The sequence below is a fragment of the Mercurialis annua genome, linkage group LG5 (genome assembly GCF_937616625.2).
Source record: "Mercurialis annua linkage group LG5, ddMerAnnu1.2, whole genome shotgun sequence".
NCBI classification, from domain to species: Eukaryota; Viridiplantae; Streptophyta; class Magnoliopsida; order Malpighiales; family Euphorbiaceae; genus Mercurialis; species Mercurialis annua.
In genome coordinates, this window is record NC_065574.1 from 9899237 (window position 1) to 9925770 (window position 26534).

General features: G+C 32.6%; 3 protein-coding genes across 4 annotated transcripts; all 3 read left to right on the forward strand.

Moving 5' to 3' along the window:
- Nucleotides 1-13950: 13950 nt before the first annotated feature.
- LOC130015527 (uncharacterized) lies at nt 13951-17140 on the forward strand. The gene is made up of 4 exons (XM_056105850.1): nt 13951-14481; nt 15606-15677; nt 16468-16878; nt 16991-17140. Exons 1-4 carry the CDS (start codon nt 13951-13953, stop codon nt 17138-17140), a joined length of 1164 nt encoding a protein of 387 aa, XP_055961825.1.
- A 484-nt stretch (nt 17141-17624) lies between these two features.
- On the forward strand, nt 17625-21757 carry LOC126682220 (MAR-binding filament-like protein 1-1). Of its 2 annotated transcripts, none has more exons than XM_050377820.2 (4): nt 17625-17960; nt 19188-19228; nt 19324-19464; nt 19825-21757. In XM_050377820.2, the coding sequence occupies exons 1-4, from the start codon at nt 17723-17725 to the stop codon at nt 21601-21603; spliced, it is 2199 nt and encodes a 732-aa protein (XP_050233777.1). In that variant the 5' UTR covers nt 17625-17722; the 3' UTR covers nt 21604-21757. The 2 variants fall into 2 exon arrangements, with proteins under 2 accessions (XP_050233777.1, XP_050233776.1); XM_050377819.2 differs by having other exon boundaries at nt 17626-17960; nt 19185-19228.
- A 934-nt stretch (nt 21758-22691) lies between these two features.
- On the forward strand, nt 22692-25474 carry LOC126681014 (uncharacterized). The gene is made up of 3 exons (XM_050376373.1): nt 22692-23145; nt 24119-24345; nt 24999-25474. Exons 1-3 carry the CDS (start codon nt 22922-22924, stop codon nt 25004-25006), a joined length of 459 nt encoding a protein of 152 aa, XP_050232330.1. The 5' UTR covers nt 22692-22921; the 3' UTR covers nt 25007-25474.
- Nucleotides 25475-26534: the final 1060 nt, after the last annotated feature.

The window sequence follows — 26534 nt, forward strand, 5'->3', positions numbered from 1 at the left end:
CTCTGCTTCATCCTGATTGTTTAAACATCGGGTCAATAAGATGCTAATAAAAAAAATTGAGTGGTAAATTAATTTGGTTTTTGAACTTGTTATTTGGAGTCAAGTAACTCACTCCCGGTCATTTTGATCAACCGAGGACAATATTCTCTATTTTTAATCCAATTAAGGATAAAATTGTACGATACGAACAAATTCAGAGGCGATTTAATTGTATCATTAATCGATATAAAAATAAAGAGTTGTCCTTAATTAACCTAGTAAAAAGGTATTGTTTTCAATCGATCAAAATTGTTGAAAATAAGTAACTGGACCTCGAGTCACAAAATTAAAGTCCGGGTGACCTTTTGTTTATATTTTTTCAAGTTTATTTTAATATTTGAATGATATGAATAGAAATACATAATATTTAAAAACTTACCATATGTTTTTCTGTAGCAACAGTCTGACATCGTGTAAGCTTATAAGATAATTCTGCTTATAGGAAAATCAGAAACATGAAAAGAGAGTTACAAACAATTAATACATACATTTCTACTTTTTAAACAAGATTTACTGAATTGCTTATATAATTTTTTTTTGATTAATTTTTTTTGAATTGCTTATATAATTTTTTTGATTAATTTTTTTTTTGAATTGCTTATATAATTAATTAAATTAATTAAAATTTGTAAAATTTTATCAAATCGATTGGATCAAATAGTCAAAAATTAACATAACAAACAAAGTCGTTGATTTATCTAGTTTATTTAATCAAAATTGATAAAAGGAAAAATGAATTTCTCACGTCTATAACTTGCTTGCTAAATTTACTATAATCGTTTTTCTTCTGATAATTGAAGAGAGAAACAGTTTGTGAGAGAAATAGAATTAATATACTATAATTCTTAAATAATATCCGTTTGGTTCACCATTTTTACTATCTTCATTAAATACATACATATTTGGTTTGAAGCTGATGTGGTAAAATATTATATATGTCCGCTAGAATACATTTTGTGCATGTAGATGTACACTATAGTGTCACGTCAGCTCTAAATAAGCTATATATATATATAAAAGCAAAGGTCTCAAAAATGATGAAACAAACTAGCAAGATTTAAAGATCATATAATATATTTGACAAATGAATTATAATTGTTTGTAGATAAATTTATTTTGGCTTGATAAAATTACGATAATATAAATCAATTTGAAACATAAAAAATTATTTAGCCTGACTTACAAAATTTTAGAATATAAAATGAAATGACATGAAATTTATCACTAATATATCGAATAAATGGAAAATGAGAATTTATATTAAAAAAATAAACTTTAAACCATATGTTAATTCTATAAATTACCTTGAGTAAACTGATGTTTTGTTCAACCCATAGGCTTAAGATATATAGTAATTAAAAAACAACTTTATTTAACTATTAACCGCGCTTATTGCATAGCTTAATTAAAAATATATTACTTACGCATTGACGGATATGTTTTCCGTTCACATGCAACTGTAAGAACATTTCTGGCGAGAAGCGACATGACAAAAAATTATTTGGTTGCAAGGAGAGAAATAACTGTGAGAATTGAAGGAATAGAGTGTGCAGATGTTGAACTTATATAGTAATAATAAACATAGTCTTTTTCAAATTTTTTAGAAATAAAGTCTTTGTTTCCAAAACAAATAATAAAAAAAAATATAGTCTTTATTATACACATAATATATTTACGCTAAGAGTAATTGAGTATCCAGTTTTTCTACTACGAAATATTATTATATAGAAATCAAAATTCAAACTACATAATTGTTAAATGCAATGCTGATGCAGCTATTATTTACAAAAATCGGGATTAATTACTATTAGCTATTAACCAATAACTGTAGTTTAAATGGTATAAGAGCTGGACAGTAAACTGTCAAAATCGTGAGTTTAATTTCTTACACAAGTGCTCTTCCTTTTTCAAATTATCAAAAAAAATTTACTATTAACTATTAAGAGAGTTTTCAATAATACTTTTTATTTTTAAGAGTATTTTTAAATGAATAAATAGTATCTTTAATAATAAAAGCATTTTTAATGGTATTATTTATAATGAAAAATATATTTTTTTAAATAAAGAGTATTTTAAATTTTAAATTTTTTTTTTTAATTTTATTCCAATAAGCTCTGACTTTTTATTTTACTTTTCTTTATATAAATATCAATTAAATGATTTTTCATTTTAGTTTTTAGTTTTTATTTACTTTTTTATATTAAAAAGACAAAAAAAGATGCTAAGAAAAATTATATTTAATTTAGCTTAAAAAATAAACATAATTGATAAAATATGAAATGTATAGTAAAGATTGATTATTCACATGTAGAAAGGACAAACGCATTCTCTTCTCTAAATATATAAAATAGAAAATTCAATTGGAGTTGCATTATATTATTAAATTTTTTAATTTAAAAAGTTGTCGGTGCTTTTATAGTATACTAGTAATAGCCACAGACATCTTGGTAAGAAGTTACATATTCGAGTCTCACTTTTTTTTCTTAATTAAAAAAAAAATTAAAGAGTTGATATTGAAGAGTTTGTCTCCTTTAAAGAAATTGACTCTTTTAGAGAGTTAAGAACAAAAAAATTAATTGTATTATGCAGACTTTTCAAACTTTTTTATTTATTATAGTTATTTGACTTTCTCTTTTTTTTTACTTTCCCTCTAATTTTTTTTATTTTTTTTGTATATGTGGTTATGATTTCTTTCTCATCCAATCTCATCATCATCAAATTCTTGAGAGCTTCATATAAATATCAGATCAATCAAAAACACTAAAATCATGAAGAAAACCAGCAAATTACAATTCTCCTCTATGAGCAGCTAAATTGGAAAAATTCTTTGTTATCTGCTTAAAGATATATTTTAACACTGAATTTACAATGGTGACTAATAAAGTAATACAACAATTTATCGACTAAATCGATATCACATAGAGTTAATATTATAACAATTCACCAACTTTACACATTTTTTCATTTTAATCATGCAATTTAAATTTTCTCATTTTCATGCACAAATTATCATTTTTTTCTCAAATTAATGCACGGTGCTGAGGTGTCATGACTCCATTGGTGTAACTCGTTGAGGTGCAGGTCATTTTAAACCAATGAATGAATGGCACCTCAGCACCGTGCATGAATTTGAGAAAAAATAGTAGTTCGTGCATGAAAATGAAAAAATTTAAACTGCGTGATTAAAATGAGAAAACGTGTAAAGTTTGCGATTTTTTTTGACATTAATCCATTAAATATCAAGGTAGCCATCAATATGCATGCTAAAATCTTCAAATACTTGAAAGTAGGGGTGTATATGGTTCGGTTCGATTCGGTGGTTGAACTTGTCAAAACCGAACCAAACGATCCCTAATTAATGAAAACCGAACCACCGCATTCAGCGAGCGATTTTATCGGTTTGGTATACCGATATTTTGGTTTTAACCGTCCGATCCGGATCACTAAACCGAAATTTTTAACAAACTTAAAATTTTAAAATTTAACTTACAAAACATTCTATAAATGAAATTTTATTTACAAAATTACAACGAAATTTACAAATTTTAACTCTGGGACCTAAAAAATTACAACATGTATTTAAAAGGCAGGCCAAGCAATTTGCAATGTGTTTAATGTTGGAATATGCGAAAATTAAATAGGATCGTTCTAGACATACCTCTTGTTAATTCCACAAGTTTGATTGATTTAATGCACTAAGTCTCAAGTATGTTCACAATGGAAAATACTTATATTTCACCACCTAATGTATTTATTAATTATATATATTTTAGTAGAGAATTGAGTTATGATTCATTAGTTAATTATGTATTTTCAATACATGTATATATAAGCAACTAAAAAGTTCCATGAACAAGTGTAACTCTTCATGAAGTTACCACTTTTCATAGAGTTGCAACCTTTTATGAAAGGTATTGCACCCTTCTCTTACATATTCATATAGTCAATTGGGTTCGGGTCAATCCGTCATGGGCGACCCGATCCAAATACCAACATCTCCCACTCGCACATGACGGGTTAGACCTCATTGCGAGATTCTCTATTACTCAAATATAATCACAATTTCATATTAGTACATAGGTCGTGCGACCTAGCGAGTATACCTGCACTCGGGAGCTTATAGCTATGCATCTGTTAGGAATGACATAACAGCTTCTACCCTTAAAAAAATAAATCATTATTATTCTCGCAGTACCCAAGATTTATCCTTTTGAAATGATAAACTCCATTCCCTCACAGAGTATGTTAAAAAACATATATACTTAGTGTATTCATAATCAAGTCACATTTCTTTAAAAATTGACAAGATTGGCCGACCAATGAAAATACTGAATCAAATCTTCCTTTCTAACTCGAAATTTACAATTTTATACACATTTGCTTTTATAGACATGGTCCATAGGCCGAATCATCCATAACCATAGGTAGCAAGTTAAGATAGCAAACACCATGAATAAAACACAAATAGCAGTAAAAAGTCTGAGGGTACAGTCAAAAAGATATATACTTATCCTATATGGTCTCACACAGTGAAGAAGCAGGGAATCATTCTCCCACTATCCTTTTGGTCGTCCTAGCACACATGGTATGAATCATGTGCTACAGTATTCTTTATATCTTTGATGTCAAATAAAAATACTGTACGGATCTTAGTTCAGTCATTTCTTAAAGCCTAACTTGAATTCTCAAAACTCTTACTCTTAGCAGGTAATAATGAGAACTCACATCCGGCTATCACAGATCACTTGGATTCAGGGCAATCCAAAACGGTTATAAATATAGTATATAACCTCATCTCATTCTCTTGAGGTGATAAACCTAACATCATATCTCATCTCCACTCGCTCATCTATTACTAGAGGCGACCGCTCGTGTGAGTGAGCCGATCTAAAATCTGTGTGACATCTTTGTTGAGCCTTTAACAAACAATATATGTGATGTGATGATATGACAAAAATATATAATATTCATTTTTGCATACATATAATCAGTACAATATAAGCTCAACAATATATTTATAGATAAATATAATTATCTAAATTATACGCAATCCAAGAGATTTCACATGTGTAAGAAATACATCTCTTGGAGATCAACTACCACTTCAATGCGTAGAAATATATTGTACTATCACTTCTCTTTAGGAAATTATATCTCCAACGTAGTTATACTAGCTAACTCTCCCTTAAACAATACATACCATAATGGACGTTTCTCTTTATTCTTGTGGATTCTTAGAACATATTGTTGGACTTAAAACTTCATATTTCAACACTAGAGTATCCACTGGCTTGCAAGTACTCATATTGGAGTATTCTAGAACCTTTTGGATATAACCCTCTTGTGATAGAGCCAAAAGTTTCTTAGAACGATCTCTTTTCAGTTTAACTCCCAATATGAAGTCTGCCTCACCTATATCTTTCATATCAAAGTTTATGGATAACCATCTATAGTGTCATGACATACTCTTTGTCATTTCCAGTAATCAAAATATCATTAGCATAAAGAGATAGAATCGCAAATTTATCATTCGATCCTTTAATGTAAAAACAATGATCTTCATTAATCATCTTAAAATCACATATCAATATGGACTTATGAAATTATAATTTACCACTGTGTTGATGCAATTCTAAATCTAAATTCGCCACTATAGCCAAAATAGATTTCATTTCTTCTTCCGTTGCAACTTTTCATTCTTTCTTTAGAAGACACTCAAAATGCCTCTTTCATTGTTTTGGATTTATTATCATTAGTGGGAGTAACAATTATAGTTTTTTTGAACATATACTTTTACGTCAGTGAGAACTATCGTCTTCACCAATTGAAATTGGTTCAGATTCCTCAACTCTCCCACTCAATTGAGATGGGTGATGCAACCCTTGTGTGCTCCCACTATCAAAAATAGGATTATGTACCTCACTTTTGAGGTTCAACTATTAGTTGATTTAGATTAACTTATCCTTCTTCTTGAATCTCATAAAGATGATAATAAATATCCAAATTTCGCTCTGAAGGAAAATTATCTTCAATGAAAATGACATCTGTGGACTCAATTTTTATTTTCCTTCAATCATTATCCTTACTAAAATATAAAAATATAACCTTTTGAGTTTTCAGAGTACCGAATAAAGATACATTTCTTCCCTCTTGTTCCTAATTACCAAATTTTATAGGAAGAATCAAGAATGTATGATGCGAATCTTCAAGGACGCAACTCACTCAAATCGGGTTTTCTTTTAGCCCATAACTCATAAGGTGTTAAGGATACTGATTTTAAAGATACACAGTTAAGTATATAGGCTGCTATCAACAATATATCACCTTAAAAATGAACTAGGAGATCAGCTTGAGTCATCTTACACCTAACCAATTCAAGAAAAGTTATATTCCTACACTCAGCAACACCATCTTGTTGCGAAGTTCTAGGAGCTGTTAATTACCTCAATATACCTTTTTCTTCACACAATTCTTTAAATTGGTTCGATAGATACTATCTACCTCGATTAGTTCTTAAGACTTTCACAATTTTATCTATTTGATCCTCGACCTCATTTGAATGTTTGTAAAACAATCTAATGTTTCAGATTTATGGGAGATCAAATACACATGAACATATCGAGTGAAGTCATCTATAAAGGTAATGAAGTACGAAACACCACGCTTTTCTTGAACATTCATTGATCCACAAATATCTGAATGTATAAGTTGCAAAAAGAAAATTCAACTCGTTTACCCTTTCCAAAAGGTTTTCTAGTTGTTATTTCTTGTAAGAACATAAGTGGGCGAAATGAATTTTGTGTTTGATCCTACAAGATCATCACGTGTCAATCTATTCATTCTATCTTGCCCAATATGTTTTAATCTAGCATGCCATATCATGATTGCTAGATTTAAGAAAATAATGAAAAACAAACATCACTATTATTAAAATAACATTTAGTGTTTAATACTATAAAAACATCGACATAAAATCCACAACCATAATACAAAGTACCACTAGAAGTCTTAACATAAACATCTTGAAAAATAAACCAAATCCTAACTTTAACAAAGCAATAACGGAGACCAAGTTCGGTCGAATCTCCGGGGCATAGAGGACATCATGTAAACATAGAATCTAGCCTTCTTGCAAAATCAATTTGCATGTGCTAATTCCTTTGACTTCAACTCTTGCAATGTTGTCTACATATATCACTTTAGAACCACTTGTAATTCGACGAAATCCATTTATGTTCTAGCTACTCGGTCTGTGGCTCTTGAATCTACACTCCATATAGGATGAGATTCAGTTAGCAAATAAGTACTAGAAACATAAAAAAATAGAAACAAAACTTCTCTTAAAAGAAGTAAGACAAGACTTTACCTTTTTAGGCTCAGTGCACTCACGAGCATAGTGACCCATCTTTCAACAATTATAACAGGTCGACTTAGTCTTGTCCCATTTTCCACCACGCTTTTGGTGCTTGTTTCCACCTTTTGGTCCCGGTCCAGCTTTATCCATCTTGCCTTTATTTTTCCAACTCTTTTTAGACCATTTACGCTTATGACCACCTTGTTTGAAATTAGATTCAGCAACATATGCTTGAATATCAGGTTTAGCAGCCTCGAGGCGCTCATCCTCAAGTTCCAAGTGGCGCGCAATATCACTAAAAGTCTTAATATTCTCATTGTGAGTCATGTTCACTTTCATGTGCTCCCAATTATTAGGCAAAGATCGAATGACCGCTTGGACTTGCTGTTCATTTATGAGGTTATGTCCAGCTGATTTTAGCTCCATTATCATATTCGACATATCCCTCAAATGTTGTTTCATTGTCTTGTTAGGGACTTTCTTATAAGTGTCGAATTTGATAGTCAGCTGCTTAAGTCTGGAGACAGTAGTTCCTCCAAATTTCTCGCGCAAAGCGACCCATATGACATTAGCAGTGGAATACTGTTGATACTCATACACCAACTCATCATTCATGGAACTGATAAGGATTCCTCTTGCAGTTGAATCATTTTTCTTCCAAATAGTGTATGTAGCCATGTCGCGCTTAAATTGCGCATCATTGACATTTCCCTCATCAGCCATTGGTTCATCCATTACATTATTAACAGCATCAAGAGCTTCTTGCTCCTCAAGCACATAACGTATTTTCAGATGCCATATGTTATAGTTGTCCCATTGAGTTTTTCACCCTTATTAAGTTCGGCTATGATATTTTTCGAAGCCATTTCAATTCAATAATAACTACAAAGAGACATATTTAATGCAAAAAATTAATCTATTATGTAATCATACACATCATCATCATATTAATCTAGTCGCAATTAAAAAATTAAGTTATTAAAAAAAATTCATATGAACTAAAACCAAAAGTTCACTATGTTCCCAATCAAATTCATCATTCAAATGTTAAATTTTCTTTAACTTAATTTAAATTTACGCTATTTAATTCTTTGATGAGAATAACAAAATTCTACCGATCATAGAATGCCCATCTCATAAAATATTTATTGGAATAATTTAATAATCCATAATATTTTAATGATCATGAAATATTTATCAAACATTTAAGGGTTAATTCCTAAAAAAATCACGAACTTTACACGGAGTTTCATTTTAATCATGAACTTTAAAAGTTGTCATTTAAAGGCATGAACTTTCATTTTGTTTCAAATCTATCGCCAAATAAAATCCGGTGTATTTTATCGAACCAAAAATTCCTAATCCTATATACTCTAACTAAAAGATAATAAGATTTAATGTCGATTTATAATTTGGGTCTTTTATTAATGGTTTATTGAAGAATTTAATCAACAAAAATACACTGAAATGATAGATTTGAAACAAAATGAAAGTTCGTACCTTTAAATGGCAACTTTTAAAGGTCATGATTAAAATGAAACTTCGTGTAAAGTTCGTGATTTTTTTAGGAATTAACCTAACATTTAAACACACCATAACTCAAGAATAGTCACCAAAATAATAAAATAAAAATATTTAATCGGGGTATGAATCAAGTTTAGAAAATTAAATAAAATTATTAGTAATTTTCTAACACTTGTATACAATTTCTATGAATTTTCCAATTGTAAATTCTTTAACAATTACATTTTAATCAATTAAATGATTCATAAAATTCAAAATAAATATGTAGAAAATTAATTTTCTCCCACTGAAATTCAACATTATTCAAAATATTATCTCAAATATATTTAATATTTTTCTGTATTTAATTTCTGTCAAAAATAATTTATTCTAAATTTATAATAATAATAAACTATAAATTAAATATGAAATAATCTGCATTTCCAAAAAATACAAAAAATATATCGAAAATTCAAAAATAAAAATTACAATTTTTCGGTGCGTTTTCGAAAATTTTGGACCACCGGACCTTGCCGCACACTCCCACACGCGCCTCAAGCGCGTGTGGGGCTTGTGTTTGGCTGACTGCATCAGCAGTCAGCCCAAGCGTGTCCTACTTGCGCAGACTGCGCGTGTACCGCACGCGCCGTCGTCGGTCTCTTTTCAGTGTCCGGTATTTTTTCTATCCCGCTATTTGTGACTGTTTTGAGTTCAACGGTGCAATCGGATTTAAATTTCGACATTGTTTGATACGGGTGTGAGTCTCAAACTCAATTAGAGAAAGTATAACATATGCATTCATCTTCAACCATCACACCCCTTCTTTTAAATTTTTTTTTTTTTAGATTTTTTATTTTCATGTAGACATATTAAAAAATTCATAACTTTCACTACACAAATCCGTTTTAGATGATCTTTATGTCATTTTAAAGATGACGTTATATAGTTTTCATATACGTAATTTTTACAAAATTATCAGTCATAAAAATGGTCGAAAAATTACATCAAAGTTTCTGGAAAAACACAAAAATTTAAAATTTCCAGAATTGAGTTTTCAACACTCAAACTTTGAATAATCATAACTTTCTCTACACCAATCCAAATTTCGTGTTCTTTATATCGTTTTAAAACTTGAACAACATACTTTATAAATATATAAATTATATATCACAAAACACAGAATTTGGATATTTAAATTTCATACAAAGCATAACAAATAATGATGCATTTAACATAGCAAATTCATTTTTCAAATATCATGAATTTCAATCAATTAAAACATGGAAACCAACATTATAGGCTCTGATACCAATGTTGGAATATGTGAAAATTAAATAGGATCGTTCTAGACATACCTCTTGTTGATTCCACAAGTTTGATTGATTTAATGCACTAAGTCTCAAGTATTTTCACAATGGAAAATACTTATATTTCACCACCTAATGTACTTATTAATTGTATATATTTTAGTAGAGAATTGAGTTATGATTCATTAGTTAATTATGTATTTTCAATACATGTATATATAAGCAACTAAAAGGTTCCATGAACAAGTGTAACTCTTCATGAAGTTACCACTTTTCATAGAGTTGCAACCTTTTATGAAAGGTATTGCACCCTTCTCTTGCATATCCATATAGTCAATTGGGTTCGGGTCAATCCGTCATGGGCGACCCGATCCAAATACCAACATTTAACTTTATAAAAATTACAACTAAGCTAATACATTTGGTAAGGCTTAGCAAAAATATTAATCCTAAAAATTAATAAGGTATAAACCCTTTACACAAATCTGCTTAAAAAATAAGCCTCTATACAGCTGCTTTAAAAATCTGCCTCTACGAAGCCACTTCAAAAATGTCTTTACAGGTCAAACCTGCAAAACAAATTAAACAACGCAATTAGACATTCAGTATGCAATTGTAATTATATATACATTAGTGTAAAAAAATAACAAGAAAGGCTCATACTTCATATATTTTAAGTCAAAATAGCTCAACTCTCTTAAAGGGAACAATGTATGTCACATAGTTAATGGTCAAACTAATTTTAGACATTAAGTGGAAGCTTTCATCATAGCTTAATGTTTATTGATAAATTAGCACAAGACATAAGAGAGATGTCAGAATCCAAAATATAAAAACAGATCCTATCAGGCATCAGCAATATCAAATGCTTCAAAGACTTACATTATAGATATGTCAAGCACAAATACAAAGGCCATAAAATGGTCGCATAAGTTAAGTGCCTCATCATTTACATACATTTGTATCCATACTTGGATGGTGGAAGCATCATCATGGCCATTATTAAGTATAAAGACAGAAAGTACCAGACAAGATAATAACCAGGGGTCCAAGCCATTGGATCACTCTCGGGACGGTTTAGAGTTTATAGCTTCATTCTATGAGGAACACAACGGGTAGTCCAAACCCCACGGACCCTTAGGACAGCTGAGAAGTATTACTCTCGGACAGGCATAGAGTAAACAAGAACTAGTGGGCATGAAGTCAGAGTCATGCACCAGAACTTGTAATAATTAGGCTAGGGCATTACCAAACCACCAGCGAGCGAATACCTCTAGTGGTGTGCAATATCCTTGTTGCTTGTCGAACGGAGAGCTTCTTCTTTGGAAAGAATTGACCTATTTAATCAATTCCCATCAAAGAGGGGGGCAAACTATATACACCTATTTTTCGAACAGATGAAAAGTCATAAGGGACTAAAGCGTCCAATAATGATTTCTAGAGAAATTTGTCCAGGTGACGAGCTTGTGATCCGCCTGTTTGAATTTAAGCGGGATAAATCAATGCACAATTGCAAATTTAAAGGATTAAAATATAATTAGCCTTGTATAGTCTATAAAAATCTAAAGATATTGTGATCTAAGTCTAAGATATTGGACTAATTACAATATCTTAGAAGTTTATGGGCCAATTTTCAAATTTGACGGACTAAATTGACCATACCCAAACCTTTAAGGTCCCAGAAACCTTTTTTAACACCTCTGAACACCAAAATAACCTTTTAACCCCTTTTGCATAAAATATAGATATAAATACGAATTAAATTGTTTAATTATCTAAAATATACTTCTAAACTTACCCATTCACAAACTTGCACACTCTCCATGCACCTCTAACACTAGCTTTTATAATTCTAATCAAACTTAGACTCTAGGTAGCATTAGGTCTTGCCTAACCTCTAATAGCCAGCAACATATTGAACATGTGAACCAGATCTCTTAAATGTCTATGCTAATTTATCATAATCATATATCTCAAATGGGATAGAAAGGCAAATAGCTTAAATAAGACCATCAGATAAACAAATTGGCTTCCAGCAGGTCATAAAAGCAAACAAACATCAAGTAAATCAAGCACAGACAAAGACAAACTATAGAATTAGCTTCATTAGTGTTAGCATTTGCAGGTTCTTGTAAACCTGCACAAATGAAAGTAAATAGTTAGTGCAAAGTAAGTAATCAAAGTATAAAGTAAATAAAACAAAATAAAAAAGGACAAAATATTCAAAATATTCCAACTCATCTAAAGACTCCTCAACAGAAACAGGTTGTGTTGTATCTTTTAGCCAATCTTGAGTGCAGATTATGGCTTCTATAAGTGCAGGAGTCAAACTACTCCTAAAGTCATCAAGCACTCATCCACCAGTGCTAAATGCTGACTCAGAAGCAACTGTAGAGACTGGTACTGCAAGAACATCACGGGCCATTCTAGAGAGGACAGGAAACCTCTCTGAGTTTAGCTTCCACCATTTGAGAATGTCAAAATTTTCTTCATTTCTAACTACTCCCTCACTTAGATAGATATCCAATTCAATTTTCTTTGTTCCTCCCAGTCCATCAGTCTCCATCATTTGCTATAGGTACCTCTTTTTCAACACAAAATTGGCTTGGGACAAGTGGCCAACAGATTCAGATGGCACACTAGCCTGGCCACCACCAGACTTTTCTTTCTTATATTGCAATTCATAATCATTGATAATTCAAGCAAATCATCCATCATAAAAGAATATAGAAATTTTCTTTCATGAGCACCAAACATGTGAGTCAAGGTATTTGTGGAGAACAGGCTAATCACATATAATTTTTTTATAGCCTATGAAATTGGGCATTATTTAAGGTGCAAGCGCAGAGGAAAGTACGGTATGACGGCTTTGAAAATCGACATGAGTAAAGCTTATGACCGAGTCAAATGGGACTTTATTGAGGTGATGCTTAGGAGACTCGGGTTCTGTGAAGAATGGGTCAAAATGATTATGTAATGTGCGAGGTCAGTGAAGTATTCGCGTATTAGCAATTGTGAGAATTCGGCGCCTATTGTTCCTAGTCGAGGTTTGAGACAAGATGACCCCTAATCACCACATCTCTTTATTATTTGTGCGGAGGGTCTTAGCCTCTTGCTTACCTAAGAGGAGCTAGCGGGTAGAATTCATGGCGCGATGATTTGCAGGGGAGCACCATCAGTTAGCCATTTATTTTTTTCGGATGATAGTTTCTTATTTTTCCGTACTTCGGTTGATGAAATGCTAGCTGTAAAAGGGGTGTTGGATGTTTATGAAAACCTTTCGGGACAAAAGGTTAATTTTCAACACTCTAACATTTTGTTTAGCTCCAATACAAGCTCTGAGGTGAGAGTGAGTATTTTGTTGGGTTTAGGAGTGGAGGAGGTGAATGATAGTGGCAAATATTTGGATCTCCCATCTTTAGTTGGCAGAAATAAAACTTTTATCTTTAGTTTCATCAAAGATAGAGTGCAGAGTAGAGTAAAAGGATGGAATTCTAAATTTCTTTTGCGAGGAGGAAAAGGGGTGTTGATTAAGGCGGTAGCACAATCTTTACCCAATTACGTTATTAACATTTTTTTTAATTCCTCTTGGACTTTGTGAGGAGTTAGAAAGGATGTTAAATTCCTTTTGACGGGGAAGAAATCAAATAAAAAAAAAGGATTTGTTGCGCAAGCTGGAATAATCTTTGTGTGCCAAAGAAATATGGCGGTATGAGTTTCAAAAAAATTTGAAATTTTAATATTTCCATGTTAGCTCGACAAGCGTGGCGTTTTATAAATTTAGAAAATAATCTTATGGTGAAGATTTTTAAGGCCAAATATTTTCCAAAAAATTCTTTTCTTGAGGCTACTTTGGATTCGAATCCGAGCTATGTTTGGCAGAGTATATTTGAAGCTCAAGAGGTGATGATCAAGGGAGTTAGAGTGAAAATTGGCAATGGGCAAAAAACACGGGTTTGGGGCAGTCCTTGGTTGAATGATGATATTAGGGGATTGATTTCAAGTATCATGCCAAATGAGCTCTCTAATACAGTGGTTAGTAATCTTATGGAAGTTGATGGAAGTAAGGATGAAAGCTTAGTGAGGGACGTTTTTGACACTGTTGATGTGGAAAAGATACTGAATAAACCTATCTGTAATAGTGACATAGATGATGGGTGGCGTTGGCAGTTCGATCCAAAGGGCAAGTTCACGGTAAAAAGCTGTTATAGGGCGGTGTGTGGGGAATTTATGGGTCACCAGAATCAGTGGCGGATCCAGAAATTATTTCCAGCCAGGGTTAAATAATATGTAATTAGCATGTTTTTTTTTCAAAAATCTTCTTTATCACAAAAAAATTGTATTTTTTTTATCTTAATAACACATTTAACTATATCCTAAATTGGTACATTTTGATCAGTTTTTATCAAGTTGATTTTCAAAAATATGGATAAAAAGATCCAATAATAAAATTCATCAATTATTAGTAAAACAAAATTCTCAATAAAATAAAATTAATTATTAACAAAATAAAATGATAATAATTGAGGATATTTACTTGTTATAGCTTAATTAATTATTTGATTTTTCATGGCTAAATTAATTTAAATGACCTAAAAATATGATTTAATATAATTACATAAATATATTTTTTAAATTAATTTATAGAAAATAACTTACTCAAAATTAGAAATGGATGAATTGATTTTGCAAAAGAAGATTAGAGAATTATTGGAGTTAGTATAATTTTTGATTGAAAATTTATTTAGATTAAAAAATTTGAGAATTAAGTTAGAAAATTAAAGAATTAAATTATAAAGTTAGATCAAAGTTTTTAGAGGTTAATAAAGAATTAAGTATATAGTTTGAGAATGACTTAAGTAGCAATTTGCCCCTTCAACTTGTAAGCAATGGGCAATTAACACACAAATTAACTTTGTTGGCAAATCAGTACACGAACTTGTTGATTATGGGCAATCAGCCCATTTTGGCAAATTAACTTACAAGTTAAGGGAGCAAATTGTCAATTTAAGAGACAATTAACTTATAAATTGAGGGGGCAAATTGCCAAAATGGGGCGAATTGCCCATAATCATCAAGTTCGTGTACTGATTTGCCCACAAAGTTAATATATGTGTTGATTGCCCATTGCTTGCAAGTTCAGGGGGTATATTGCCACTTAAGTCGTTTGAGAATTTTTGGGTTGGTTATTTCATATTTGGTTTGATTTGAGAATTAAATTCTCTCTTACCTGCTATTACTTCAGTTTGTTTGAAGAAAATGGTTTGTATAGTTTTCTTAACCCGTGACAAGTTGTTGTCCAAAACACAAGGGCAGTTAGGTCTTTTATCTTTAAACTAAAGAAAAGCTAAACGTTGTCGTTTGCCACTTCAAAATTAAAACCTAAAATCTATTCCTTTTAGTTGCTTTCTTCTTCAGCGAGTTATTCACACCAGCCACAGCCATGGCTGAAATCTGGGTTATTAGCCAAAATGGTACCCAACCTTTGCACCTTATATCAAAATGGTACCCAACCTTTAATTTGTATCAAAATGGTACCCAACCTTCTAACGTTTGTATCAAAATGGTTTTTTAAACAATTTCCGGCCACTTTTGATAATGTGGCAACCGGAAAACTAATTTTTTTATATTTTTTTCACATCCCATGACAAATAAGATTTTATATAATTTAAAAAATTAAAACGAACTCTTATTTTATATTAATAAAAAAATTATTTTTCCGGTTGCCACGTCATCAAAAGTGGCTGAAAAATGTTAAAAAAACCATTTTGAAACAAATGTTAGAAGGTTGGGTACCATTTTGATACAAATTAAAGGTTGGGTACCATTTTGATACAAGGTGCGAAGGTTGGGTACCATTTTGGCTAATGACCCCTGAAATCTAGAGCTTGCAACTTCACCACGTCCAGCCTCCGTCGCTCTAACCTCCGACCTTCAATTTTCCGATGTCAGCCCGGGCTATAGCCTACCCTAGCCTGAACGTAGATCCGCCCCTGACCAGAATGATATTTGGAGCAAGATTTGGCTATCCCTCTCCATGTAACAAATTTCCTATGGTGTGTTTGTAAGAATTTTCTTCCAACAACGGAAGCATTAGCGCGGAGAAAAGTGTATGTGTATAGCCACTAATCAGTTTGTTCAGCAGGTGTTGATGATGCACTTCATTTATTGGTCCTTTGTCCGATGGCGGAGGCTTGCTGGAACGCGTCGGTCTTGCATGTCGAGATGACTGTGGTAGAATGGATGTTCAACTGGTTATCATAGATGGTAATGGATGAGAAAATGTTGATAGCTATGGTATGCTGGAGCCTATGGTTGAATAAGAATAACATTGTTTGGAAAAAGGTAGCGGGATCGGTGGATTCAATTATCGCATCAGCTGTAAATCAATTCTCGCCATGGAACGTTTCTCACATGCATGATGAAGATCTAAGGTTAGTGGAGCTGTTGAAAGAATATGGACATGTAACTTGGCTTCCTCCACGTGAAGGATGGCTGAAAGTTAATTGTGATGCTGCATGCTTCTCCAATAATCATGAAACAGGTTTAGGAATGGTGGTTAGAGATTATATGGGTAATGTTGTTCAAGCTAGACATGTTAGAGTTCGTGGAAATGTATCTCCAAGAATGGCGGAACCGATGAGTATTCGGGAAGCGTTGAGTTGGTTGAAAGGGGTACTCGAATTTGATTATCGAGTCGGATGCGATGGAAGTTATTTTAAAAATTAGGAATCCCGAGTTGTCTGCGGATGTTCTAATTGGTGATTTTGTGATTATGTCAAAGCAGTTTAGTCACGTTATTTTTAGTTTCGTGAGACGGTCTGCGAATCAGGCAACGTACATTCCGGCGCAAAATGCCTGTTCTATTTCAGGTCATTATGAGTGGTTCTGTTACTTCCCTGAATTCCTCACAAATATAATTGCTTTGGAGTTCTAATATAAGCCTGTTGTAAAAAAAAAAACTACTCAAAGCACCACAAACAAAATTGATGTTTCTCTTTTATAAATGAAGAATTTGTCAATTTTCATTAATGCTCAAAAGGCAAATATGGGAAAAATTTACTAAATGCCAGTTTTTTTTAAAAAAATAAATCTATTGATGAAGATTATAATATAAGGATGACAATATTTTTTGTTTTTTTTTAAAAACAACATCGGCAATTTTTAATGGCGTTTTTACTGACGTGGTAGGCCTATAAGGTGTTCAAATCAACGAAATTTTACCTAACAATAAGCTTGTATTGTTTTTGAAAACAAATAAAAGGTAGTGCCTTGAATTGATACGTTTTAAAAATCGAGTTATTTTTGAAAAATCAAGTTGGTGATTTTATATATAACTAATTCTTTTTTAGTTGACAAAAAAAGAGAAAAAAAAATAAAGTGAGAGAAGATAGAAATAGGAAAGAGGAAGATAATCATAGAGAGCAAAAAAATCCATTAATCCAATAAAAAGAATGTATCTTCAGCGCTTGTTTTCCCACTTTCTTATCTAAAAATCAAAAACCCAAAACCCAAAGCCATGAGCTTTGCAATGGGAAGCACCACCCACTTGCTACACTCTCCTTCCCATTCTCTATTCTTTTATGTTGACACCAACAAGAGAAAAAACAGGGCAAGACCAACAATTGTAGCTTGTACTCATAGAGAAGATCCAGATAATATTGTTTATAGCAAGAAACGAGCTGTTCTTTTGGTGGGTATTTCTGTTCTTCCATTCTTGCAACTCAGGGCCAAAGCTCTTGACACCTCTGCTACAAGTGAGTTTGCTTTTTTAGGGATTATTCAATTTTTTTGGATCTTTTGGTTAAGTGTTAGTAATGGGTGATCTGGGTTTTTCTAATTTGTCCTAAATTTGAAAACTTTATGTGTAATATGAGTGTGCTCTATAGGTGAATGGGATATGTATGTATGTGAATGGGTTTTTTTTTGTTTAATTGGTGGTGTTTAGCTTTTGAAGCTTCAAAAATGAAAATTCTGCACTGAGGGTTTTGATCAGTTCTTATAATTGAAACTACAGGTTTTAAATGGTAGTGCATAGATAAGAAGAGAAAAAAAAGGGAAGTGAGTTAGTGTCTCAAATTATGAGCTAGGGACTTTCATTTACTCAAAGTGAATCATTTTAAGCCGATTTGTGTACCATGTGTGAGCACCTTTAGGTGTTAATAAGGTGCTTATATGAACTAAATCAACAGAAAAACTTATCGATTGCTGTTATTTTTGAATTTAATTTCAACTTCTGCAAAGTCCTCGGTAGATATTTCGTATGATATAGTGGAATCTTAATGTATGCGGCGCTCAGACTGATTTTTGGTGTTACTGTAAATGCTAACAGTAGAGCCTTCCCTTTCTTTCGGTACTACCAAATAACGCAAAGATTTAGTTAACGAATTGAAGATCGTTACTTTATGAGTGATTTCATTAAGGTTATGTTGGGTGAATAATGTATCATTTTGTTATGAAAGAAAATTGGTTTTGCAATGCTTTGCCATTTCTTTTAAAAAGATTAATTTCTTTTATGACATTTATGCATATGAAACATGTTAATCAAAGTAGATGGCTTGTGAATCCTTCATGTTCTAAATAGGTAGGACATGATAAATACCAACAGACTTGTCGGCCTTCAGGCAGGATAACCTTAGGTTTTGCCTTTCTTTCTTTCCTGTTGGTTCCTTAGGGAAATATAGAAAAGAAAAGAAAATGAAAATCTGAAATACACAGTTTAAAGATGCTCTTTTTGCAAAGAATTCAAATAAGCAAGTGTGTGGTTTTAGGAGAATTCCCTTCAATGTCAGAAATTGCATAAGATATTGAATTGTCTACAAAACTTTATGAGTTTAAGTAGTAATCCCGTGGAAAATTATACCTGACTTGTCCCAGTAATTCAGTGTTTCTCCTTGAAGTACTGACATGTTCCTCAATGTAAAATGTTATGTCATTTTATTTAAAATCTTTTTCTAAAATGTTATGTGATTTTATTTCAGAAGAAATCGAGCTCAAGTTGTCTGAGGATAACCAAAAGGAAGAGGTCTGATCTCTGCTGCATTTACACTTCACTCAAACAACTAATTTATGGTATTTGTAAGTTTGAGACCTCCTAAAAATAGTTGTGTTTGTCGACAGCTTGCAATTCAAAGATATTCGCCACCAAATCCCTTTTTGTCTCTCCTGAATGGACTGGGTATATTTGGTACTGGTGTGCTTGGTGCATTCTATGCGTTGACTCAGAAAGAAAAGAAAGCAACAGATCAAACAATAGAATATGTAAGCTGCTGCTGATCTTCTGTCTTTTTGGTCTAATTAAACCATGATGTTTTTAGATATTCAAGCAGCATTTCGTTCTTAGGGTATTTGTTTTGTAGAGAAAAATTAAGACGATAACAAAGATATTACTCGAATTTTCTGAAATCTAAGGGGGTGAAAGAATAAGAATTTTGGATTTCAATAAATATTAAGCTATGATGCTTAATATTTTTTAATACTTCTGGATTTTGAGACCTTCAATGTTTATTCCTTTTTTAATCAATCCCTTATAGCTGCAACGTGTTTCTGCTAATTTGAAGCTTTTGTATATTTTGAGCTTTTATTTTCTCACTAAACACATGAAACTGGTGTAATATGCAGATGACCGACAAACTGAAACAGAACGAAGCTACCATCGCATCCTTGAGGAGGAACTTTGAATCAAAGCTATTGAGTAAAGAGGAAGAGTTTTCAAAGCAACTCAGCAAGGAAAAGGAAGAATTGCAGGTTTTAGTGAACCAGTTGAACTCTGCTAACAATACAATTACAGGGCTAGGAAAGGAACTGAAAAATGAGAAAAGAGTAATTGAGGAGCTCAATGTCCGAATAGATGGTCTAGAATTCAACCTCTCAAAGGCTAAGGACGACAAAAAAGCTCTTGATCAAGAACTGGATGAAAAGCTAAGCTCAATTGAAGCTTTGCAAGATAAGATTAAATTAATTAGCTTAGAGCTCAAGAATAAGGAAGAAAATGTCCAAGGACTCAGCTCTATTCTTAGTGAAAAGGAATTGGAGTTGAAGAACTTGAATTCTGCCTACCAAGAAACGAAGGAAGAATTAGCCAGTGCAGAAAGAGAAATAAAAAGGCTGAAAGAAGAACTTCTGAATTATAATAAAGAATTGGAATCAAAGAACTCTTTGGTGGAAGAATTGAATTCGACAGTGAGTTCCTTAATGCTTGACAGAGATGAAACTAACAGGAAACTCGTTTCTGTTCAGGAGGAGTACAACGATCTAAAGACATCCTCTGAAAAGAAGGCTGCTTTGGAAGCTAAGCTGTTGAGAGAAAGAGAAGACGAGCTTCACCAGCTAAAGGAAAAATTTGAGCTGGCTCAGAATGAAGTTAGTAGAAGCCAAACAGCGATTACAGATTTGACCCAGGAAAGGGAAGATCTGAGTAAAAAGCTTGATATGGAATTGAACACTGTAAAAAGTCTGAAACATGAACTTCAAAACAATCAGGATGCTCTAGGGAAGTTTAGAAATGAGGCTTCTGGTTTGGCGAAAGAACTCGAGCAATCACGACAGAAATCTACGGAGCTTGAGGCTGAGATCTCAAGAGTTAAGGCTGAATTTGCCAAAGCTACAGAAACAATGCAGGAGAGCCTTGAGAATGCAAAACAGAGTGGCGGATTGCTGGCCAGTGAGATTATGACATTGAAGGAACAACTGAAGAAATCAAATGAAGGGCTGCAAACAGTGTCGCGTGAACTGGCAGCTGTAATAGAAGATCGTGATAACACCCAGAAGGAATTGGTAGATGTGTATAAAAAAGTCGAAGCTACAGCCAGTGACCTAACTGAAGAGAAAAAAGTGGTCACTTCTTTAAACAAAGAGCTAGAAAACGTGGAGAAGCAAATGTTGAAAGACAGAGAGGCAAGAAAGCATATGGAAGCAGATCTGGAAGAAGCTACTAAATCACTGGACGAAATGAATCGCAATGCGCTAATACTCTCTGGGGAGCTGGAGATGGCTAATTCTAGGATTTTGAGCCTTGAAGATGAGAAACAAGTGCTTTACACTTCCTTTATAGAGCAAAAGAATGCATCTAAAGAGGCCCAAGAAAATATGGAAGATGCACATAACATGGTGTTGAAGCTTGGGAAAGAGAGGGAAACAGTGGAGAACAAAGCGAAGAAACTTGGAGAAGATTTAGCATTGGCCAAGGGCGAAATCTTGCGATTAAGGAGTAAGATAAATTTGTCGAAAGCATCTAGTGAGAAGAAATCTTCCAGCAGTGAAGTCGAAGAGAAGGTGAAGATAAATTCGTCAAAAACTCTACCGCCTGAGCCGAAATCTTCCAAAGGAGAACCCGAAGAGAAGACGACAGTAACCGCGAAGAGAGGGGGCAGAAGGAAAAAAGCTGGCCCCCAGCAGTAAATTAGTGCATATCCAATGCTGCAAGTATTAGAGTAGCTGATTAGTTATTTAGTTTTAAGTGGTTTTTAGTTGTATGGGTTCTTAATGCATTTTTTCTATGACATATTTTTGGGATATCAATTTGTTGTATAGATGTAGTAAGGCATTGAGGGAATTCTTGTTCATATATTTTTTTTCAGGCCATCCTGTTTGTTGTAAAAATATTTGCAGAGTTATTTCCCTTTAGGTTTCATCCAAAAATTATAAAAAGACAAGCTTTACTATTTTTCAATACTTTTTGTTCTTGTGATGATTTGTGGCTCTGGTTTTGGACTTGATTTGTGAAAATTAAAATGTGAAATTCTTAACTTCAATGTGACTGCAAAGGGCAGTGTTTTGAGGCAACCTTAAAATATATTTCTAGTTTATGGAAAGAGCAAACTAAAACTTTTCTTGAAACAGATAATTTAAGGCTAAATCCATTTTTGGGTTTCTAAATTATGCGATTTTTATGGTCCCTCATTTTTAATTTTGCCTTCTTCGGTCTCTAAATTTCTATTTTTTGGTCAATTGAATCCTTCTAAGAGACTGGCGAAAGACCCAATTGCAGGAACAAATATAGAAGTTTAAAGATCTAAAACCGGAAAAAATGGAAGTTTAAAAACCCAATTGCTTGAAAATAGAAGTTTAGGGATTCAAGAAGGCAAAGCGAAAGATAAAGGACGAGATAATCAAAAATCGTATAGCTGAAGGACACATTTTCAAAAACCTGAACATATTCTTAAATAACCTGAACAGACATGACGGAGTTAAACCTGAGGTATCAAATCCTTTGATTTTCAAACAAGAGGTAAAAAAAATTATGTATATGATAAATGTGAGGGGGTTTAGAGTAATTTGTTCTTTTTTAATCTATGTGTAAAAATTATTTATTTATTTAAGACGGAATGAAGGGAAAAGTTTACTTTTTTAAGAAATAAAATCAAATAGTTAGCTGAGAAAACTAATTTATTAGTTAGTTTTTTCTTTTTAAAATTCAAATTATTAGTTAGTTTTTTTTATGAATAAATTATTAGTTAGTTAAATAAAGAAAAAATGTTTGCTGGCTGCTGCTATGTTTAATTCAGCCATTCATTTTCAAGTTTCTTATTCGTTTCCTTGCTTTATTACTTCAACACTATAACCTTTCTATTATTTTTTTCTTTTGTAATTGTAATCTAGGGTTTCAATTTGGTCAATTCAATTCAATTCAGTTTCATACTCCGCCCGGATCCGATCCATCACAACTCGGAGCTGTTCCGGGTAAACTATCGGTTTAGTTTCTCAGAATTAGATAAAAATGTTCTATGGATCAATAGTATGGGATCCATGGCTAATAGTAGCACAAATTCTCTGTCTTCAATGCCTATATTACATCACTCTCGGCTTATTCTTGTCAATTCTGGTGGGCACGCGCGTCTCTCGTATGAGCCTTTTTTATCTCTTTGATTTTGCTGCTGTTACTGCTTCTACCATCACTGGTTGCTGCGTCATTGCCTCCTTTCTTCTCACCTCCGTCGCCGGGTAACTCATTCAATCTGAAATTTAATTATGTTAGCTATATGGGTTGTTTAGTTAGTTCCGATTAAACTATGTGATATAAGTTTTAGGGCTTGTTATGGATAATTCATGTGCAGTAATTCAGTTCAATTTGTATTGAATGTTGTAGAATTATGTTAGTTTTAAAATGTATTTACAGTTCTTTTAAAATGCTTTTAGTTCATTGTATTTTTTTTAAGTTAGAAGAGTTGAATTGTAAGAACTATGAGCTTTTTAAATATGTGAGTTGACTTATGAATTTGAATTGAACTAAGTTCTTGCATTTCTAGATTTTAGTTGAGTGTAATGCTTCAAAATCCTCATTGATGTTAGGAAGAATTTTCCTTTACTTCGACATGACAACACATTAGACATGCCGTTATTGGTCATGTACATGCTATAACTCTGGTTCTAGCCAAACAATTTGGTGATTCTAGTTTGTTTCCATCTTTTTTTCATTTTGAATTGGAGACTGGGAATACTAGAAAATCAAGTTTAATGTACCATGTATGTTCAAGTTACTTGAGAATGTGTTATGTCTCTCTGTGCAGAGATTTTACCCCTATGGATAATCTTATGTGAAAAAAAGCAATTATAACCCTATTGGATATTGTTTGAACAAAAATTTGGCGGTTCTAGTGTGTTTCCATTTTTTTTTTTCATTTTGGATTGGACATTGGGTATACAAGAAAATCAAGTTTAACGTGCCATGTGTGTTCAGGTTACTTGAGAACATGTTATGTCTCTCTGTGCAGAGACACTGTCCCTTTTTTTCACCCCTATGGATTTCTCATCTTCTGTGAAAGAAACAAATTATAGCCATGTTAGATATTGTTTGAACAAAGCTTGCATTGTTACGCTGAGCTTATTTGGTAGTGCTTTTTATTCAAGTTGCAACTTTGTATTTTATTTTTGTAGTATTATAATTCTGTGTTTTATGTTTGGTTGCTTTTTGTAGAGCTGGATATATGCTTTACTTGATTGAGAGGGCAAAGAAGTGCTTAGATTTTTCTGCAACCATATACATTTTTCATCTCTTTTTATGCATTATCTATGGAGGTTGGCCTTCCTCAATAACATGGTGGGTTGTTAGTGTTACCGGACTTGCAGTCATGGCTTTGCTTGGTGAATATCTGTGTATTAGACGTGAACTTAGAGATATTCCAATCACACGTTACCGATCAAGTAAGAGCTCTTCCTATGCTTGAAAATTTGTTTTTCTTCCTCTTTTATTCTTATAACCTCTTCTTTTGGGGAATATTGCCAACGCCAGTTATGTAGAATGACTAACCTTGCTCCGTTAGATGATAAACTTATGTTTATCGTTTGTCCCAAACAATTGACTTAGTATGTCAAGTGTTATGTTGGTTGTGCTTGGATTTGTGAGGGGGCTGTAACAAACTGAGACATCTTTGTTGGTGCATCTGCACAATGTGTTTTATTTTGTGCCCTAGTCAAGCTTCAATGTGAATTGGCTTGATGGGTTCCTAAACAAAGTTGTTAAAGCAAATGCTTAATTTTTTTTCAATCTTAGTTTTATTTATTTAACAAAAACATCTTGTGCACTTCTTTAATTTATTTATTTTTTGACTCATTTTTTGGCTGGAATATATATTCTAGATGTATTTATATGGAATTAATATATGTGGAACTACATGTTTCCACAATTTTTTTGCGATGTAAATTCTCATTTTACTATGTTCAGGAGTTGATAGCTTGGGACTATAATAGAACCTTAATGCTTTGGTCTTAGGCTAGAGGCCTGAGCCACTAAATAGATGTGTTATTTCAAAGTTCATACTTAATCAGGAATAATGATGTTGACAATTTTCTTGCAGATGTTTGATTAACAAGGAAAACTTAACACTAGGAAGAGGCTTTTGTAATATGATCATATTTACCAGTCATGCAATGGTTACAAGAAGCTCTTCGATGAAGCTGTTGATATATGACATCCAAATTGTAACAGGAAAATAGTTTTTCTCTACAGATTCTTTCCTATACTGGAGTTAGTGATAGAGAATGGACAGAGAACATGAAGAAGGTGCATAAAAGATGGGGACGTGGAGAAATCGTGACTAGGTATGAATTATGTTGGCAAACTCTTAGTGTACAATGATAGGGGGTTCTTAGGAAGATGATGACTGTTGTTCTTCCGGTATTATTTTCTGGTTCAGTGCCTATAATTCAATGACCTTTCGAGGATCTTTCATGTCTGCCCATGAACTGAGAAAATTTAGTTTCTGGATTTAGACTTCTAGGTCCAGTAAACTGACATTCATATTTTGTCAATATTTACAGTATGATTTTTTAACTGCGTAGCATAACAAACAGGATTTAGAATTCCAAGTGACATTTTAGATGACTGTTTGTCGAGTTAAGCGTTGATAGGGGTGATTCTGGGGTAGAATCTTTGACATTATTGCTAATTGCTTCTTGCTTGGTTGCTTTGCTTTTAAACAAAATGTAAGATACGGCTTGTTCTCACACACGCTGCTGTTGTCTCTTTTACATACCACTTTATGCATGATTATAATTAGGGGTGAGCAAAATGACCGGTTTAACCGGCCGAACTGACGACTTTCAGTCGGTTTGCTTCGTTTAAAACTTAGGTCAGTTCGGTTTTGGTTTGTAATATTATTTGTTATTAGGTTATGTTTTAACTTTGGGAAATCAAAATTAACCGAACTGACCAAATATTTGATTTCTGTTATATTTTTGATGGCTTTTAACCAAGCCGGTGTTTCAGAATTTTTTTGGTTTTCGGTTTGGCTTTGAAATTTTTTAATTTTATTTTTGGTCGGTTCAATTTTGTTTAAAGTGTAACTTCGATGAGTTTCGGTTTTAAGCTAGTTGGTTTTTTGTTTGCTCAGTTTGAGAAATTTCGGTTCGGTTTTAACTGCACCGAACCAAACAAATGCTCACTCTTAGTTATATGGAAGTTCTTTCAATAATAGCATTAGGTTTGGGTTAAAGAAGGCCTATCTGATGCCAGCCAATAAGTTTAGCTAGCATATATTATGAAGACACGTATTAATATTATTGCTGAATGATTTATCCAAAAAAAAAAAGATTATTGCTGAATGTGAAGTAGAGAACATATAATATGAAGACATTATTATTTAAGGGGTATATTTTGCAAAAATTGAGGTATTTATGAAAAAAAAAAACCATTATTTAACGCTGTGAGCCTTTGACAAAATGACATCAATTTGTGTCCCCACGACATGAGATGAAGAGTGTGATTATCGCTAAGTTCAAATTATGGAAGTATCACCATCACCACTTGCATTATAGCATGATTAAAAGAACCAACCAGATTTTATTTTACTAATACTTTTACTGTATTGTGCTTCATGGCCTCACACACCACT

Bases quoted from the DNA above. Each gene is read 5' to 3' on its own strand.
- LOC130015527 (XM_056105850.1), top strand. From the start codon at position 13,951: ATGTTAGCTCGACAAGCGTGGCGTTTTATAAATTTAGAAAATAATCTT. The intron at 14,482-15,605 runs GTTAAATAATAT...TATTCCTTTTAG, and splicing joins AGAAATTATTTCCAGCCAGG to TTGCTTTCTTCTTCAGCGAG. The intron at 16,879-16,990 runs GTACTCGAATTT...ATGTCAAAGCAG, and splicing joins CGTTGAGTTGGTTGAAAGGG to TTTAGTCACGTTATTTTTAG.
- LOC126681014 (XM_050376373.1), top strand. From the start codon at position 22,922: ATGTTCTATGGATCAATAGTATGGGATCCATGGCTAATAGTAGCACAA. The intron at 23,146-24,118 runs GTAACTCATTCA...TGCTTTTTGTAG, and splicing joins CTTCTCACCTCCGTCGCCGG to AGCTGGATATATGCTTTACT.
- LOC126682220 (XM_050377819.2), top strand. From the start codon at position 17,723: ATGAGCTTTGCAATGGGAAGCACCACCCACTTGCTACACTCTCCTTCC. The intron at 17,961-19,184 runs GTGAGTTTGCTT...ATTTTATTTCAG, and splicing joins TCTTGACACCTCTGCTACAA to AAGAAATCGAGCTCAAGTTG. The intron at 19,465-19,824 runs GTAAGCTGCTGC...TGTAATATGCAG, and splicing joins CAGATCAAACAATAGAATAT to ATGACCGACAAACTGAAACA.